Source organism: Coccinella septempunctata, chromosome 3 (assembly GCF_907165205.1).
Source record: "Coccinella septempunctata chromosome 3, icCocSept1.1, whole genome shotgun sequence".
Taxonomy (NCBI): domain Eukaryota; kingdom Metazoa; phylum Arthropoda; class Insecta; order Coleoptera; family Coccinellidae; genus Coccinella; species Coccinella septempunctata.
Genome location: NC_058191.1, coordinates 13,049,965 through 13,070,181, shown reverse-complemented (window position 1 = coordinate 13,070,181; position 20,217 = coordinate 13,049,965). Strand labels below are relative to the sequence as shown.

At 38.8% G+C, this 20,217-nt stretch overlaps 1 protein-coding gene across 1 annotated transcript; it reads left to right on the top strand.

Moving 5' to 3' along the window:
- The first annotated feature begins 338 nt into the window (after window positions 1-338).
- On the top strand, window positions 339-5,932 carry LOC123309614 (protein ANTAGONIST OF LIKE HETEROCHROMATIN PROTEIN 1-like). Its single transcript, XM_044892814.1, has 2 exons — window positions 339-803; window positions 5,114-5,932. The coding sequence occupies exons 1-2, from the start codon at window positions 339-341 to the stop codon at window positions 5,930-5,932; spliced, it is 1,284 nt and encodes a 427-aa protein (XP_044748749.1).
- The last annotated feature ends 14,285 nt before the right edge of the window (window positions 5,933-20,217 follow it).

Below are 20,217 nucleotides of genomic sequence, written 5' to 3'. Positions count from 1 at the left end.
AATAGCATTATTTTTGTTTTAAAGTTAGTGGTGTTATTCCTAGTGAATGAAAGTATTCAGTAACTTGGGCAAGTCGCACTGTATTTCAGCAGGAAGTGCCATTCTCTTGTTATGTTGTTGGATGTGGAAACCGAAGAAACAGACAGTGTTAAGTCGCATCCACACTATGCCGAACGACATCTTTCGACCTAAATGGGGCGACACTTTCGGTTCGCCATGTTCGATTCGACAGGGCGTCCAGATTGGTTTTGCAGTGTGGACGTCCCGAATGAAGAACGGTTCGACTCAGTTGTGTTCGAGCATTGAAGGTGTGCAGAAGTTCGATTTTGAAAAATAATATGGATGATGACGCTGTCTTAGCTGCAGCTGCTGCAATAATAATCGGAGGTGTAGCTTGTCAGCGACGCCCACGACCTCGGAGATTTTGGGTGAGACCCAGTATCAAGAAAGGCCGACACAGATATGGGGCCAGCGAGTTCATGAAGGACCTACTCCTAGATGAAGTCGACGAACTTAACTTGGAATACAGAAACGACGTGGGATTTACAAACTTTTTTCGGATGAAGAGGACCGATTTCGATATACTGCTGAGAATGATTGGACCAAAAATAGCAAAACAAAATACAAGCTTCAGAGAAGCCATTCCAGCAAGTGAACGTCTCGCTGTCACCCTGCGCTTCCTTGCAACTGGTGATTCGTATCATTCTTTAATGTACCTAATGAAGATTTCGAAGCAGGCTATTTCTAGTTTTGTGCCAGAAGTATGTGACGCCATCGTTGAGGCTCTTCAAGGGTATATAAAGGTAGGAAAATTCAAGGATAACTGAAGAATATAATACATTCGATTAACATAAACATAAACATAAAGTATATTCAAAAAAAACAGAACCCCTTCATGCAAAATCATAATTTACAATGTAGAGATCGAAAATCACAGAAAAAAATCACAAAATCGAAAAAAAAATGACGTTGACTCATAAAATCTGGAGAAAACTCAAATGTAATCAACGTTTGTTGTTGAGTATATTTGTTTTGTTTTCTGCCTCTGTTGAAAGCGCTCATGGGAGAGAGAATCAGATGAGTAATCAGCACCAACAGATGCAGCGGATTCCGCTTCAGAGTGTACACTGGAGGCCATTGAGGTTGCCAGGACCATCCCGGGGGCTGCACCGTTGGAGTACAGTAGCCAGCTTGCATCATAATAATAATAATAATAATATAGCTTTATTTCTAATAAAGGCATACATGAATTGATACATTGTAGAACCTTGAAGAGAAATAGTGTCAGTAAGGAAGAGGAACTCTATACATGATATTCCAAAAATTCTTTGACAGAGTAAGGTTCAATGTCCAACAATATCTTAAAAACTTGTTTCTTAAAGTACCGCAGGTTTGTTATGGTTCTTATATATGCTGGAAGTTTGTTGTAATATTTTATACAACAATACTCAGCGTTTTTCTCAGTGACGGTTAATCTATGCTTGGGATATCCAAGTTGGGTTGTTCTTGTGTTATAGGCTCCTGTGGAAAGATCTGTGAACATTTCCCTATTCTTGAAAAGAAAAAGCAGGCATTCTTGTATATGTATGGCAGCAGCTGTTAGAATACCATTCTGTTTGAATTTATTCCTGCATGATTCCCCAACTTCTAGGCCTAGAATTCTCCTTAGAGCTCTTTTCTGCAATTTAGTTACTGACTCTAGCCCAGATGAACTGCCGTAGAACATAGCACCATACCTAATCCTTGCTTCGAAGACGGCTTGATAGATAGACTTAAGTGAATTAGTCTCTAGGTAATTACTGAGAACGTAAAGAGAATAACATATATTTGTAAGTTTCTTACATAGCTCGGTGATATGGCCATCCCAGTTCAATGATTGATCTACAATCATTCCTAAAATCTTTACTGAAGGGGAGTATGAGATGTTCCCTGATTCCAATCTGAGCTCCTGTGGGGTATCAAAACCAGCGTGACTAGTTTTAAAGAGGGTTACCTTTGTCTTGTCGGCATTTACTGAAAGTCCATTTTCAGCAAACCAATTTAAAACCTCCACCATAACCTCATTGACCAACCGTACGATCTCAGGATACCTCAAAGCTTTTATAAGGAGATTAGTGTCATCAGCATAATTAATCATGAAGATGTTATGTTTCATGATAACACATTCAAGGTCGATCATAAAAATAATGAACAGCACAGGACCTAAAATGCTGCCTTGGGGTACTCCAGAATGAATCTTAGCTGTGTCTGATTTAATTTCGTGAGTCAGGTCAGATATCACAACTCTCTGTGAACGATTCAAAAGGAAAGATTCAAACCATTTCAGAGCATTACCTTTTACACCATAGTTATAAAGTTTTTTCATCAAGAATTCATGGTCGAGGCTATCAAAAGCCTTACTTAAATCAACAAAAAGGCCAAGAATCATTTCAGAGGATTCAAGTGCGTCAATAATAACCTTGACGAAATCGTAAATTGCAGTCTGCGTCGAACGACCCCTCATGTAACCATGTTGTGAAGAGGCAAATAAACTGCACTTGTAAAAGAAATCTGTTAACTGTTTGCACACTGCCATCTCAAAAATTTTGGAGAACGTGCTCAGTATACTAATAGGCCTGTAATTAGTCAAATCATTGACATCACCCTTCTTATGTAAAGGTTTCACCACCGCCTCCTTCAAAGAGTCAGGAAAAATACCATTTTTCAAAGAGTTATTGATGATGTGAGCGAGAGGCTTACATATTTCATCCATGCAGTGTTTAACCACAGTGGCAGGAACACCATCAGGACCTTGCAACATTCTTTTATAAGACTGACTTGTCTTCGACACTCCACCTGAAACACTGAGGCTTATTAATTGTGCGGTATTATGGTCTGACATATGTGTATCAATTATTCTGGTTTGATAATCCACCTGATTTGTGAGTACATTGTCAATACATGCAGATGACCTAGTAGGTTGAGAAAAGGTGTAACATAGTCCATATGAGAGCAATAGGTCAATAAATCTTTGTTTGTACCTATTCGTAGGGCTGAGCAGGTCGATATTGAAATCTCCTCCAATGACTATCATTCTGTCAGAGCTTGAAACCATCTCAAGTACTTCCTCAAACTCCCCGAGAAATCGAGCAGTCTCCCCCGAAGCAGCGTAGACCGACACCACCAGGAGATCCCTGTCAGAGCATCTCACATCTACCGCTGCAATCTCCATCACATTCTTGACAGACAGATTTAGCAAATCCACCCTTTCACTAAACTTCAAACCCTCCTTGACATAGATGGCAGCTCCTCCGTGTTCATTGTAATCCCGACAAAAAGCACTAGCCAAAATAAAACCACTAATACCAAAATTAGAAATTTGCTCCTTTGTCTTCCAGTGTTCAGTAATGCATACAGCACAGAGATCATCATTCTTCAGAGTTTCTGAAACAAGCATATTTAGTTGATTGATCGAGTTACCGATCGACTGGACGTTCTGATGAACTACAGATAACATATTGCTCTCTTGATGACCACTTACTGCAGCGGGGTTTGCCTCATGACTTCTAACCTTTCGACTGAAACTTTGGGCCTCTCTGAAAAGTATTCCGAAATGAATACTCTCTAACAAGAATTCCCTCTGGCCAGAAGTCCTGATGGAAAATTATGTTATACGCCTCTTCAGAGGCGATACCTATGCTGAAAGCTGAATTTGTTCCCTTTGTTTCCAGTTTCTTTACAACAATCTCATCAGCTCCATCGACAGATTTGAAATATTCTCTTATATCAGCTTCCTCAATATCCTTACCCCTGATCCTTCCAACATAAATCCAACGCCTTCTCTTTGCTCCGTTTATTTTCGTATCTGATGACGATTTAGTGCCGTAAATAACTGGCTTCTTATTTTTCCTAACGTTCCTTTCTCTTCTTCCTAGTACTGTGCTCCACTTATTCATGTTTTCAGTTTCCTCACCGGCAACAGGGCATTCAGAAGGGTTATTACATTCAGAAGGGTCAACTGAGTCTAAGTCAGAAGCGACAGCGATGTTTACTTCAGCGAAATCTGCAGAAGAATCTTTGAGGTTAGGTTCAAGACTATTTTCACAACTGTCAGTCCATTTTGTGGGTAGTTCTGATGTCACACTTGACTTGTTCTTTTCTCTGTGACTACTCCGAGAAGTGGGATTTTGAACTTTAACCGCATTATCTTGTAGATTCTTGTTGACATTTTTTATTATGTTTGTCTCTAGGGTTTCAATTTTTTTCATGAGTAAATCATTGTTATCAGATAATTTATTTTCACGATTTATTTTTTCCAACAAAAGGGCATTGTTCATACTTAGCACCTTATTCATCTCCTTCAATTCACTATTCAATTGCTTCAAATATTCAACTTCCAACTGCAATTTCGACAAATTACCATCTTCACCATTGATCTTAGACTTGTTTTCACCTCCAGAACAGCACATTACACTGTCACCAGAGAATTTCACATTTTTCAGCCTTCTTGCACAACTGATGTGGTAAATTGAATTACATCTAATACAGGAAACATTTCTACATGCTTTGGCACAACATTTATAAACTTTGTCGCCAATATTTTCGACATTTTTCTCACTATCAATAGACTCTTGATCAGAAACGTCTGATGATTTATGGATAAAGGCATAGACAGATTAGAAGTAGGGTATTGGGGCAAATGGTCGTAAACACCTCTGATGGGGGTATTGTGCTGGTCGTAATATCCCATTTCTGCATCAAACAGAATTTTATTAATTTCATTCTGGACAATGAACTTAGTTCTAGGTGAAGAAAGTCTCCGTATTTTAATTGCGATCTGTTCGCCATATAAAGAGAATTCATCAGTGTTGTCCGCTCTTTTATTTTGAATAGATCGCATGAGGTTGAGGGCTTCATCTATTATAGGTGCGCTGGGAGATCTGATATCCGACAGTTTCCGTTTTGCAGATTTGCTGCTAGCTGCTTTGGGAGATTGAAACTCTTTGGACGGTGATGGTTGTTTCTCTCCTAATCCTTCGGACTGCATTTGCTCTCCATTTTCACCGCCTTCGTCTTGACTGTTTTGTACAAAGTGAACTGAATTCTGAAAAATAATTATTCGGTTATTTTTCAGATGCCTCAAAGTGAAGAAGAGTGGGAATCAATTGCCAAACAGTTCGAAGAAAAGTGGAACTTTCCCAATTGCGTCGGAGCTATCGACGGTAAACATATAGCGTTGAAAGCTCCTGTTCGTTCAGGCTCAGATTTTTTCAACTACAAGGGTTATTTCAGCATCGTTCTTCTCGCTGTGGTGGATGCTAACTATAATTTCATTTACGTGAATGTGGGGTGCCAAGGAAAAATCTCAGATGGAGGTGTATTCAACAATACATTTTTCAAGAAAGCACTTGAAGAAAATTCACTCCATTTCCCTCCTCCACGGGCATTGCCAGGGAGATCCTCCACGACTCCTTTTGTGATAGTTGCGGACGATGCATTCCCTCTATCTCCAAATATTATGAAAGCCTACTCTGGATCGCATGATAAAGGATCAAAGAAGAGGATATTTGGCTATCGATTGAGCAGGGCTCGAAGAGTATCAGAAAACGCATTCGGAGCCATAACCAACAGTTTTCGTGTATTTCGATCTCCCATGGAATTGGAACCTGACACTGCTACGAAAGTGACGATGGCTGCCGTTTGCCTTCATAATTACTTACGAAAAAGCTCTTCAAGAACAGTCTATAATCCAGTCGGAATGTTTGACAGTGAATCGATAGACGACGGGGAAATTATTCCTGGTTTTTGGAGGCATGATGCGTCGTCTTGGCAACTACGCGACTTTGCAGGAATTCCCAGAAGGAGTACCGCTGTCGCTCAAGCTATCAGAGACGAGTTCGCAGAATATTTTATTTCGCCAATTGGCAAACTGAATTTCCAAAACAACAAGTGAATAGTACCATATTGTTGAAATAAACTTGACTTATGTACCAACTAATAAATAAAGCAATGAGTTCAGTCGACTACCCTATGTTTTATTAACATAATAAAACAAAAATCAAAACTGAAAATTCAAATCAAAGACTTACATCTACATTATCCACTGTCCTTCGTGGCTTATTCTTGTCAGCCAAAAACATTATCGGTTGATAAGCAAACCACCACTTTCCAGTTCTTTTTTTCTTTCCCTCAAAAATTGGCTCTGTAAATTTTTTATTTTTTTTCCACCTCCTGTTTCTCGATGCCAAATGACACCGCAATTTCAGTCAATGAATCGTGTCTCCTATTTTTATTTTTATAATATATATGGGTACTATCCCATAATTGTGGACGAACACGATACATTTCGATGAAATTAAGTGTTTGTTCATCAGTCCACTCCATTACACCGGTAAAACGTCACAACGAACAAATGAAGAACAGGAGATCACCCTTCAAAGACCGTCTTCGTCACGTTGTCGACTGATCTGAATCTCATCCAACACGTCCACACTATGAATTTCAACTTCATTCGGTTCGACTTCCTTTGAGCGGGACCGCGCTGATTCGGGTTGGAAGCGACATGATTCGATTCGACTTTTGGACGATTCGATTCGATTCGACTCACGTCCAGATTTGTTCGACTTTTCCATTCGACACAGGTCGAATGATGTCGTTCGGCATAGTGTGGACGCGACTTTAGTTTTTTCGTATTCTCTATTTCAGCACCAGGAGCTTCACATAAATGACTTAAGGATACGACAAATATGCTTGGACGTTATTATTAATTAAGAGCTGACGTGTACTTGTAATATTTTTAATTTTAAATTCATTATATTTATGCTTTTTATTTTTTAACTAGTTAAAGTTCGATACTGTTAATATTTTGTACCGATAATTTTATAAAGTTCCCATTTATATGTATAGTGAATACACCTTTTCAATAATACAGTGCACCTTTTCAAGAAAATTCATTACCGCTAAATTACATGAACATTATAATATTGTAACCAGTCCGGCCCTTGTGGTCGGACCTTTCGAGAACCAGAGCGGTCACGAGATTCTCGAATAACCGCGAAGGTACCTGAAGGTTTCCGGCGCCTATATAAGCCCAGCGGAGGAGCAGGTAGGCAAGTACAAGTACAGTTACAGTGCAGGTGACTAGTGGAAATAAACAAGAGTGGAAATAAATAGTAGTGTAATAGTTAGTGAGTTATAAGTGTATTAAGTGAAAATAAATAATTTTAATAAGTTGGACGTTTTAATTAAGCGAAGAAAACGTTACATTGGTGTCAGAAGTGGGATTCAACATCGCTCGAATTGAATAAATAATTTTGGATATTTGGAGTTCATGCCAGTGACCACAAGACTGCAGAACGCGATGGAGACTCAAGCGGTAATGGACTTTTTGAGAAAATTAAATGAGAAAATGGGCGAGAATTCTTGTAAGTTGGAAGAAAATTCTCGAAAATTGAATGAGAAAATGGACGAGAACTCTTGTAAATTGAATGAGAAAATGGACGAGAACTCTTGTAAATTGAATGAGAAAATGGACCAGATTAAGGAAAATTGTAATGATGTGGTGAGTCAACTTACAGATAAATTGGATAAGAAACTGGAAGCCATAAATGAAAAATTTTATGAAGTAGACGAGAAGTTCGATATAGTAAACGAAAAATTTGACGAAGTTTATGAAAGAGTTGATGAAAAGTTTGACAAGGTTAACGGCAAGTTTGAAGAAATGGCAGGAATAATTGAACATCATTCCAAATTGATAGATTCCTTGAAAAGAATGTCAAACAGAACAGATATTCTGGCTCCAACACCCTACAGCACAGCGAAAGCGGAAAATGACGGCGAAGGTAGTAGAATGAAGATCAAGCCTCCAACTTTTGATGGAAAAATACCCTGGTCGACATACCAAAAACAGTTTGAAGCTGCTGCGCTGGCGAACAATTGGAACGATAACGAAAAAGCCACGGCATTAATAATAGCTCTACGAGGAGAGGCACTCAACATTCTGCAGACGATCCCGGAGAGTCAACAAGCCTGTTACGAAGTTCTTACATCGAAACTTCAGATGAGATAATATGGTGATGCTCATTTACAACAAGTATACCATGCACAAATAAAGAACCGAGTGCAGAAAACAGGGGAAAATCTCCAGGAGTTTGAAGCTGATGTGGCGAGATTAGTCAGGCTGGCCTATCCATCTGCTCTAGATAGCTTCCTGGAACAGCTATCAATCCAGACATTCGTGGATGGGATAAAGGATAGTGAAATACAACAAGCCCTGAGACTAGCACGCCCTAGAACCATTGATGATGCCTTAGCCCAGGCTTTGGAAATTGAGGCAGCCAAGCAAGCGTCGCATAGAGGACACCTTCGTGTTAGACAAGTCCAAGAATCAGACCGATCTATCGAGGACATTGTCGGAGAAGAAATCCGCAGAATATCACAAACTAGGAAAAAGGATACTGTGTGCTGGAACTGCAACAAAAGTGGGCATTTCAAGCGAAACTGTCCAGAATTGGAAAAAGAGTCACAGCAGGGAAACTAAAAAGGGTCGGTGATAAGGGGCATAAATCGACCCAAGCCAAAAATGCCCCCGAAGTGATAATCCGGGGAATAATGTCTAAGGATTTATCAAGCATAGTTATCCCCGGAAAGATAAATGACCGAAATGTGAAAATACTGGTAGACACTGGCTCGACCAAAACTATTGTTCGTCCAGAAATTGCTTAAGGATTCAAGATTCGCCCAATTAGGATCAAACTTCGAACTGCGTCTGGACAAGAAATACCGACTTATGGATCGATCATCTCCACTATTGAATTGGGAAACACAACAGTTAGCCACGAAGTTCTGGTAGCTGGAATCACGGAAGAAGTTATTCTGGGATTGGACCTTGTTAAGAAGCTTGGATGCCAATTGGATATGAAGAGTGATGTACTTCGGCTAGGAAGTGAAGAGATTCCATTCAATGATGTGGAGGACAAGATATATCGGATTCGACTGACCGAGGACATCACGTTGCCAGGGCGAACTGAAGGCATAGTGACTGGTAGATGTGACGATGTAACGAGGAATGGCTGCGTGAGAGTAATTGAGCCCTCTGACGATACAACCTTAGCTAAAGGACTACTACTTGGGAAGACCTTGGTAAGGGTAAGAGACAGCATTCCCATCCGATTGCTAAATGTCAACATGTTTCCAGTCACCCTGAAGAAGGATACCTTGATTGGACGTGGTGTACCTGTGTACCATATTTCGGGTGGGATAAGTACTGCAGAAGTCTCAAAATCGCAAAGCAATTCTGAAGAACTGGTGGCCCTCCTCACTTCAAAATGTCAAGAGCTCGACCGATACCAACTACTCGAAGTGAGAAAATTGGTTCAAACGTTCTCCGACGTTTTTGCTACGGACGGAAAAGCAGGGAAGACTGATGTTGTGCAGCATGAAATCAATACTGGTGATGCACAACCTATCCGACAGCATCCTAGACGTCTTCCTCTGGCAAAAAGAGAAGAAGCTGAAAGGATTATTGAAGACATGGCGAGAGAAGGTGTAATCGAACCGTCAGATAGTCCCTGGACATCGCCCGTAGTATTAGTGAGGAAGAAGGATGGAACTACTAGATTCTGCGTAGACTACAGGCAGCTCAATCAGGCCACGAAAAAGGACAGCTATCCCTTACCGCGAATTGATGATACCCTGGATACACTCTCGGGATCACGTTGTTTTTCCACCTTAGATCTGAAGAGCGGATATTGGCAGGTTGGCTTGGATCCAAAAGACAAAGAAAAGACTGCCTTCAGCATTGGAACGGGTCTGTGGCAGTTTAAAGTTATGCCTTTCGGTCTATGCAATGCTCCTGCCACATTTGAACGTCTGATGGAGACAATATTGAGAGGGCTCTCCTGGAAAACTTGTCTGGTGTATCTGGATGATGTGATAGTAGTGGGAAAATCATTCCAAGATCACTTACGCAACCTATCCGAGGTTTTCCAGCGACTTCGTGATGCCAACCTAAAGCTAAGTCCTAAAAAATGTAATCTGTTTCGAACAGAAGTGAAATATTTAGGACACGTAGTTTCACGGGGAGGTGTGAAAGTTGACCCGGATAAGATCAAGGCAGTGCAGGAATGGCCTATACCGAAAGACAAAAGTGAGTTGCGGAGCCTTTGCACTTATTATAGAAGATTTGTATCTGGTTTTGCCAACGTTGCCAAGCCACTGACGATAAACAGCTTGTCAAGAATAAGCTCAAGCCTTCTATTTCTGGTTGTGTTATCGACTTCGTTGAAAGTGCGCGGGACTTAGGTTTGATTTTGGACGAGTCACTGCGGTTCCGGGAACATATTGAGAAGGTAATTTGTGGTGCTTATGGGGCTCTTAGAATGATGTTCCCTCATAGATCCTACTTACCGGTCGACACAAAAAAACTGCTTTGTGAGTCTTTGGTTCTGTCAAAGTTTAACTACTGCTCTACTGTCTATGCTTTTTGCCTGGACCAGGAGACTCTCAGCAGGATTCAACGTGTTCAGAACAGTTGCGTGAGGTTCATCTTTGGTATCAGAAAGTTTGATCACGTATCTCACAAGCTGAAGGAATTGGGTTGGCTGCCAATGAAGTTTCGTTTCGAATGTTATGCTGTCTGTACTTATCACAAAATAGTAGTCAAGAGATGTCCACCCTATCTCTTTAGTAAGTTAAGGTATAGAGCTGATGTTCATAATGTCAATATAAGATATAGGAATTTACTGTCATGTCCCCAGAACAGAACATCTACCTTTCAAAGAAGTTTCAGATATAATATTTATAGACTGTACAACAATATACCTGAACACCTGAAACAGCTCACCACAAATCGATTCCGGATTGACATAAAAAATTACTTCCTTGGCCGTCTCTGAATTGTTTTTAAATAATTAGTCTCCGAGGATAAGTGTAGAACTATCGAGTATGCTCAGAAATGTATTTTTCATTTTTGTTTTTTATTATATCTTTATAAATGGTTTATGCCCAAATTGCTCAACTGTAACAAGGGATAAGTGGTAGAACACCTCTGGGTGAACTTCCCCTTGGGATTTCTATTTGTTGGAAATAAAGACCTTTATTATTATTATTATTATTATTATTATTGACGGAAGACGGACAGGAGTACATATGGTCCGATGATTGCACTGAAGCCTTCGAACGATTGAAAAAGGCTCTGGTCACAACTCCAGTTCTGAGTTACGCAAGGGCTGAAGGTAAATTTGTGCTCGACCAACACCTCCTAGAAGAGAAGGCCAGAGCGCTCTGTTGAGAAAAGCTGTGACGTCACCACTCGAAGTGCACTCTATTGAAAGCGTGTCTGGTGCGTCGGCGCGTGCCTGCTTGTTTATGTTTGTTTTGCGAAGTCAATCAACCTGTTGCTAAACCAGCGTGATAGCGTGAATAATTCTTATTGTATTTTAGTGCTTTTGTGATACATATTTGTTAGTACTTTTCAGTACTCAGTGAGAAAAAAATGCCCAATATGTGTTGTGTTCCGGGGTGTAGGGGAAATTATCGAAACGGGCCGAAAGTGCACGTTTTTAAGTTCCCAACGGATACGTGTTTACTTAAAAAGTGGATTTCCGCCATTCCTAGGCAAAATTTTGAACCATCCGTTTTCAGCAGAGTTTGTGAGAAACATTTTGGAGACGATAAATTCATCAAATCCACTTCAGCCAGGGATTCTAGAACTGGCCATACAGTAACAGTACCTCTGAAAATCCCTAGGTTAAGAAGAGATGCTGTTCCTACTCTGTTTCCAAACTGTCCTAAGTATTTATCGAAAGATATCAAGGTAAGGGTAAGTCGTGACGAAAAATTAGAACATTTTGAACAAGAGAATTTCGAAAAAGCTATAGCGGAAAGTAGAAAAGAATGGGAAATTAATAAGAAGTTGCATTCATATGAAGATTTTAAAACGTTCCTCAATGTTTTGAATAATTTCAAGCTGCCTACTTTATGGAATAAAATAGTTGATGAAGAAAAAGTTCTGTTATTTAGACTGAAATATTCACCAGGGCCTGTTATTCCATATTCTGTTTTAGTTGATTCAAATTTGAAAGTACAAACGTTTTTATCAGGGGAGGAGATTAAAGTTTTTCTATATAATGATGAATCTAAAGTAACTCCCTTTAAATCGAATGATATTAATGAATTAGATATTTTACTAAGCCGAATAGATCAAGATATATCATCCGAGAGTACAGAGAACTCGACAGAGAATCAGAAAGATGGTATTTTGAAGCATACGTCGAATTTAATTGAATCTTTTATATCTCATAGATCATCAGTGGATTCGGAAGATGATTCGTATTTGAAGTCTTTGAATTTTGTTTCGGAACAACTGAAATTGCATACAATTTCCAAGGAACGGTATAGGTATTCGAAAAGTACAATGATTTTAGCTTCTGTACTGGTCACTATAAGTCCACATGCTTATAAATTTTTGAGGAATTTTGGAGTTCTCATATTACCCCATGTTAATACTATAAAATCTGTTTGCAGTACACTGTCAACTGATCCAACACCTGAAGAAAAAAAAGTTACCCTAACTTACGCGAAAAAAGTGTTTAAATTATTGGAGGACCATGAACGTTTCGTTCTTTTATTGATGGATGAAATTCACATCAAACCGTATTTGGATTATAAAGCCGGAAATATAGTTGGAACTGCATTCAATAATATTAATTTAGCTAATTCTGCCTTCGTGTTCATGATAACTAGCATAACATCGAGTTTCAAAGAAGTTGTTCATATTTGTCCAACATCTAAAGTAGATCACATTATGATTTTCGAATTGATAAGGTCTATTATAATTAAACTAGAAGAAATCGGTTATAGAGTTTTTTGTGTTATCAGTGATTATAATGCAGTCAACAGTAGAGCTATGAGTAACTTCGCGGATAACAAACAGCTCAGTATAGTATATTGCCATCCTTCTGATAAAACAAGACCTCTTTTTTATCTCTTCGATTCGGTACACTTGCTAAAATGCATTAGGAATAATTGGTTGAATTCTAAACCGGAAATGAAATTGTTTTACCCGGATTTCCAAACAGGCGTTGAAAAAATTGCTTCGTTCGAATGTTGGAGGAAGCTCCACCAGTTAGAGAATAATAAATTATTGAAATTTGGCTACTCTTTAAACCTAAAATCACTTTTTCCCTCGAATATAGAAAGACAAAATGTTTCATTGGCTTTAAAAATTTTCAATTCTTTCGTTGTAGAAGCCTTGTTATCAATTGGGTCTAAAATTGATCACGCAAAAGATACCGCCGATTTCCTTGACATTTTCATTAAGTGGTGGAAGATTGTCAACGTTAAAACTCCTTTCAAAGGAAAACGTTTGAATGACATCTATCAAGAGCCAGTTTTCGGTAATAATTTTCAGGCGGATCCTAAATTTATATTTTTAAATGAAATGATAAATTGGTTGGACCTTTGGAAAAACGGTAATTTTCGAACAAAATTAACAGCACAGACACATACTGTTCTTAGCCATACATTATATGGAATGACGGAAATATTGAAATACTGCTTTACTGAACTGAAAATGAAATACGTTCTATTGGGAAAATTTCAAACTGATGAATTGGAAAACAGATTCGGTAAATATCGCCAACTCGCCGGAGGACAATACCATATTTCCATACGACAATTATATGAGGTAGAAAAAAGGCTTCGGGTTCAATCACTTCTCACTTTAAAGTCACAGGCATTCGGAAATATTGATATAAAAACATTTCATGATGATATTGATTTCCTTGACGAGAACCAAGATTTCACTGAATTCAACCCAAATGTCATTGTCGAAAACAGCGATATAGATAATGTTAGGGATGACATGCCTGTGATAACTTATCTAGCCGGGTATTGCTGTTATATTGTTCTCAGAAAACTTCAATGTGACAGATGTAAGGGAATATTGATTATCGATGATGAACTTATTGTTGAAGATAATTATCATCTCATAACAAATTTAAGCAGAGGACGATTGCTTTATCCCCAAGATATCGTGGTGCAAATAGTTTTATATTCATATATAATTTTCAATAAAATAATTCATGAATATGAGGAAACATTTCTTAAAATTCATAATAAGCGAGCATGTGTCATTCAATTCATTTCGAAATATATAAGTCAATATGAAATTTTACCTGAAAACCAATATTGTGAAACTCATTCCGCTGAAATAATTGTCAATATAATTATAAAATGCACTACAAATACGCTTTTGAAAAATTACTGCGGAAAGACTAATGACCGTCATGTTAAAATTTCCAATAAGAGAAAATTGAAAACCTTAGAAAATAAATGATCCGTCAGATAATTTAAATTCTCATTCAAGAATGGGATGCAATGAAAGGCCCAGATGATGACTGGCATCCTCATAAAACCGAAAACCATAATAAAGACACGTTTTCATTCAGTTATAATGTGAAACAATCGAGAAATCTGCACCGATCACACAAGCTCCGTTGAGTGAGATGCACTCCTGATGCTTACGTCACGCGGAAGCCCTGAGGTCTTCTCTTCTAGGAGGTGTTGGCTCGACACCGACGCCAGTAATACAGCCATTGGCGGCGTTCTATCGCAAGTCCAGGATGGACAGGAAAGAGTCATCGGGTACTTCAGCAAGGTGTTGTCCAAACCAGAACGGAATTATTGCGTGACCAGGAGAGAACTTTTAGCAGTCATCAAGTCCGTAGAACATTTCTACAAATATTTGTACGGAAGGAAATTCTTACTAAGAACGGACCATGCTGCTTTGAAATGGCTCCTGAGTTTTAAGAACCCGGAAGGACAAGTGGCTAGATGGATTGAGAGGCTGCAAGAGTATGACTTTGACACTGAACACAGAGCGGGGACTAGCCATCGCAATGCAGACGCGTTATCAAGAAGACCTTGTCCCGAGAATTGCAGCCATTGTTCGCGTCTGGAAGAAAAGATTGATTTGAGGCGGACCACCGTTATCGAAGACGACTGGCTACCTGAGGAAATTCAAAGAGCACAAGAGGAAGATAACGACTTGAAAGAAATCCTGAGTTGGAAGAAGAGCGGTAGACGACCTACTTGGGAAGAAGTATCCAGACTGAGCCAGAATGTAAAGTCGTATTGGGCACACTGGGAAACGTTGAAGATTGATGGAGGTCTTCTGAAACGTTGTTGGGAAAATGAAGATGGAACTGAGCAGAGACTTCAGTTGATTGTGCCAAAGAGCCGTGTGACAGACATTCTGACCAGACTACATAATGGAACTTCAGGTAGACATTTCGGGATAACCAAGACGTTGGAAAAAGTCAGGCAGCGATTTTATTGGCTAAATTGTAAGAGGGACGTTAAAGATTGGTGTAGAAGATGCAAGGTTTGTGCTGCTGCTAACGGATTTTATGGTAAAGGAAAAGCACCAATGAGGCAATATAACGTCGGATCCCCCATGGAACGAGTAGCTATCGACATCTCTGGCCCCTTTCCCGAAACAGACCATGGAAACAAGTACATTTTGGTAGCGATGGACTATTTCACGAAATGGGTGGAAGCCTACGGTATTCCTAATCAAGAGGCAAGTACGGTAGCTGATAAATTGGTCAGAGAATTCTTCTGCAGATTTGGAATACCTCTGGAGCTGCATTGTGATCAAGGCCGAAATTTTGAATCGAAGTTATTCCAAGAAGTATGCAGCAAATTGGGGATTCACAAAACAAGGACTACACCTCTTCATCCACAATCAGACGGCATGGTCGAACGAATGAATCGGACCATGGGAAAACATCTAGCCAAAGTAGTTTCTGATCGCCAGCGGGATTGGGATGAATATTTACATCTATTCACCATGGCATATAGATCTTCGGTTCGAGAATCTACCAAGGAAACTCCATCCAGTATAATGTTCGGCCGAGAAATAAGGCTGCCTTGCGACTTAGAGTTTGGATGTAAGCCTGGAGAAGACGTAGCTGGGGAGGACTACGTTAGTAAATTAAGGAACAAGCTGGATTGCATTCATGACAAGGTACGCAATCAAATGCAGCAAGCAAGTGACCGAATGAAAATGCGCTACGACATCAAGGCTATTGAAGGTGGATTCACCACTGGAGAGCTGGTGTGGCTACATAATCCACAAAGGAGGAAAGGTTTTTCACCAAAGCTGCAGAGACAGTGGGGACCGTATGAAATAATCAAGAGGATAAATGATGTAGTTTACCGGATAAGGAAGCTCCCCAGAGGAAAACCAAAGGTTGTCCATTTCAACCGATTAGCCCCGTACGCGCAGGACAAAGAAGAGGTACGTCTTGTGGAAGCCCCGATGCAAGGTAGCAGCGATTACCAGAAGTTTATGGATTGTTATGGTGAGACACGCGTTGCACGGTTCGGCGTTACACAGGAAGTACATCAAGATCTCTTTACCGTGTACCGTGTCTGAGGAATACTCTCTCGCTCATTGCGTAGCGGAGGACCTTCGTATGAGCAAAGGAATAGCAAGAGTATTCAGAAATAAATTTGGACGTCAGGAACAACTATTGCGACAGCAGCCAAGAATCGGGAAAGTTTTGAAATTGAAGGCTGAAGGTCGGTTCATTTATTACTTAGTCACAAAGCAACATTCCTATCAGAAGCCAACCTATCAGAATCTATGGACGGCACTGCATAGCTTGAAAGAAGACCTTCAACGCTTTGGAGTTAGGAAATTAGCTGTTCCCAAGCTCGGTTGTGGATTGGACCAGCTGAATTGGCGAGTTGTGCGAAGCATGCTGGAGGTGGTATTTCAGGGGACTGGTATACGGATCCTGGTGTGCAGTTTCAACCCAAAGCAGGTCAGGGAGCCTGGAAAAACTGTGGAGTGCTACTTCCATCAGAATGGCTACTGTAGGAATGGTGATGAGTGCAAGTTTCGCCACGGTCCTCGGAGAAATGCACTAAATCTGTTCTGGGACAGAACAGGCTTAAGGAGGGGACAGTGTAACCAGTCCGGCCCTAGTGGTCGGACCTTTCGAGAACCAAAGCGGTCACGAGATTCTCGAATAACCGCGAAGGTACCTGAAGGTTTCCGGCGATTATATAAGCCCAGCGGAGGAGCAGGTAGGCAAGTACAAGTATAGTTACAGTGCAGGTGACTAGTGGAAATAAACAAGAGTGGAAATAAATAGTAGTGTAATAGTTAGTGTGTATTAAGTGAAAATAAATAATTTTAATAAGTTGGACGTTTCAATTAAGCGAAGAAAACGTTACAATATATACAATAGGCTTGTTCGTAGAGTGGTTCACAACGGTTGTGAACTGTACAGAGCAAGCGTAATTGGATTTTCGCTACCCAAAAATGGAATTGCGCTTGCTCTGTACAGTTCACAACCGTTGCAAACCACTCTACGAACAAACCCAAAGATATTACACACCAAGATAGAGCATAGTGAGAGAGAAAACGTCCTCGAAATAAGATAGCTATATGTTTATATTTTGATCAAAACCAAAACAATAAACCACATACAGCGATTGGTTGAAAGACTCGTGTTTTCCGAAGTTATCCGAAGTGATGATCAAAACCAAAACAATAAACCACATACAACGATTGGTTGAAAGAATCGTGTTTTCCGAAGCTATCCGAATAATGCTGAATTGTCAAGCAGCGTTGGCAATATTTTTGGAAAAGTATATAATCCCAGGTTTTCGCTTTCGTTCGAGAGGAAATATTTCAATGTAAAATGTATCGGCTATTGAATAAATGATAATACTGACAATACTAATGCTTGATGAATTCAGGATATGTTCTAAGCCAAGTTGCATAATGAAATTATGTTCATAAATTCAATATGAAAAAATAAGGAGATGACGAAGAAAGAAGTTTGGCAACGTTGTTTATTCAACAACCCACTTCGAATGGCCACATGTTTACATATTCTCGAATCTTGAATGATACAAACGTTATTTTTGGACGATTTACGTGAAAACGGTGTTAGACAATAACTAGAAACTTCAAAAATGGTGAATCGCTGTGTGGTGTGCAAAAAAATCAGCAGTAAAAGCAGTGGGAAATCCATGCACCGGTAAGTAAACAACAACAAACGATATCTTTCCATAGGCGTAACTTGGGATACCTAGCTTTTTTCATTAGTCTCGTACTAATTTCGTATTGTTTAATTCATCACTAAAGAATTTTTCCTCTCATTAGAATGCCTTTTGATGGTGCTCGACAAAAATTATGGATGAACTGAAAATTTCAGAATCTTCCAAATGGGTATATGTTTGCTCTGACCATTTCTGATATAGAGATCAACTAGTGTGAAAAATGTTGTGAAAATGTTGTTTTCCCTCCAGCAGAAGCAATCATTATTTTCCTAAAACAGAAATGATGTGAGTTGTTTCAAGTTTCCAAAAGATGAAAAACTTAAGCTTATGGGTAAAAGCCTCGGTAAAAGCTATCCCACGAAAAAATTTCACTCCAAGCACTTATAGCGTCGCTCGAGCCTCGCTTATAGCTCGGTTTGCGAGAAACATTTTGAGGAAAGTGATATTATTAGGGATGTGAAATATTTACTTCCGGATGGAACCACTAAAATGTTTTTATTGAAAAATCCAAAACTACAACCAGACGCTTTCCCAAAAATTCTTCTAAATTTGCCAAAATCTCTTTCGAAATAAACCCTCAAGCTTAGAAGGAATGAGATTATTAGTTTAGTAGACAGGATAATGAAATAGAAACCTTTATGAGTTCAGATATTAGTAAAGATTTTGATGACCTTAATAACAACTACCTATTCCACTGAAACTCAAGTATCTGGATTGGAGGTTAAGAAATTAGAGTATATTTTTATATAATTAATTTTGAGAAATCATTATCTGTAGATGCTCCAGTTCAAATCGATAGGAGCCTTTTGAACCGTTTGAAATTTTAAAATTGTTCATAAAAAATTTTCATGTCATGATTTAAAATGGATTCTTTCTTTTGATCATATCCTCAGTAGGTGGTCTCAACTTACAAATTTACTTGCTAGATATAAAAATCTAACTATGAGATTTTAGCAACTGTAACATCAAGATTTATTGAAAAATTCTTTATTTTCTTCAGAGGCATTTTCAGTGGATAGTTTTAATTAAAATTTCAATGAACTCAGACAAGTAGAAATCATTACAGATCAATTGAGACGAATCATTAGGAATAAAATTAAGTACTCATCAAGTACAATAATAATGTCATTTATGTTATATTCTCAGTCAGCATCTTGTTTCGAATCAATGAGAAAATTTTTGATTTTTCCTACTAAGAGGTATTTGAGATTAATTTCAACTTCTTCGCTAATTCTCACAGTGGTAATAAAAACTACTTCTCGAATGTATCCTGTAATTTGCCATTATTAGATCGTGTCGTCGGTCTTTTAGTTGAAAATAATAAACACTAGGTACTATGAGTCAAAAATTTCATTGATTTATCTAATTGTATATTTGCTGTGCTCAAGAATTTATATTTTGTATGGCAAGAGATGACCCTACACCTTCTCGTGGTTCTTGGTGAACAATAAATTGAATAATGTATTCGAGAAATATCTTTCAATTTCAACTTTATTATGAGATTCAAGTGCCGAAGTAACTCAGATATTCGATTTATTGACCAACTAGGGTCTGATGTTGTTTATTAATATTGATTTTTTCAACAAATCATCAACTCAATTACTTCGCTATCGTTTAAAATTCGAAATAATACAGTATATTAATAAAAATCCCATAAAATTTTACGACCTTCCTCGTTCGTCGCAGACTGCATAGACATCCATCTTTGTCTATCTCATCGAGATAATGTATTTGTTGTCCTTTATTATCAACGCACATTTCAGTCGATGTTGCCAACTTGTGCAATTGAATCCAAACTCTTTAAATTTAAAATACCTATTTTTATTTTTCATTTTTAAGTTCTTAAAACATTTTTTTTGGTAAAGGTTGAAATAGTTATTTCAAAATGTGACGTTTAAAAGATATTTCATAAAAAAACATCATTTTCGTCAGAAGGAGTATTCCCTATTCAGGCCACTGAAAACAAGCTGCTACCATGTGCAATAGATGCACCTTGGTTTAGGGATGGCTGATCCAAACAATTTCATGGATCAGTTCCGACCTGATCCGGTCCAGAGAAATTACTAGTCCAAAGATCAGTTCCAGTCCAGTTTCTAGTCCGGACATATTCGATAAATCGATAACACCAACAATACTCGGTGTCACGATGGAATAATT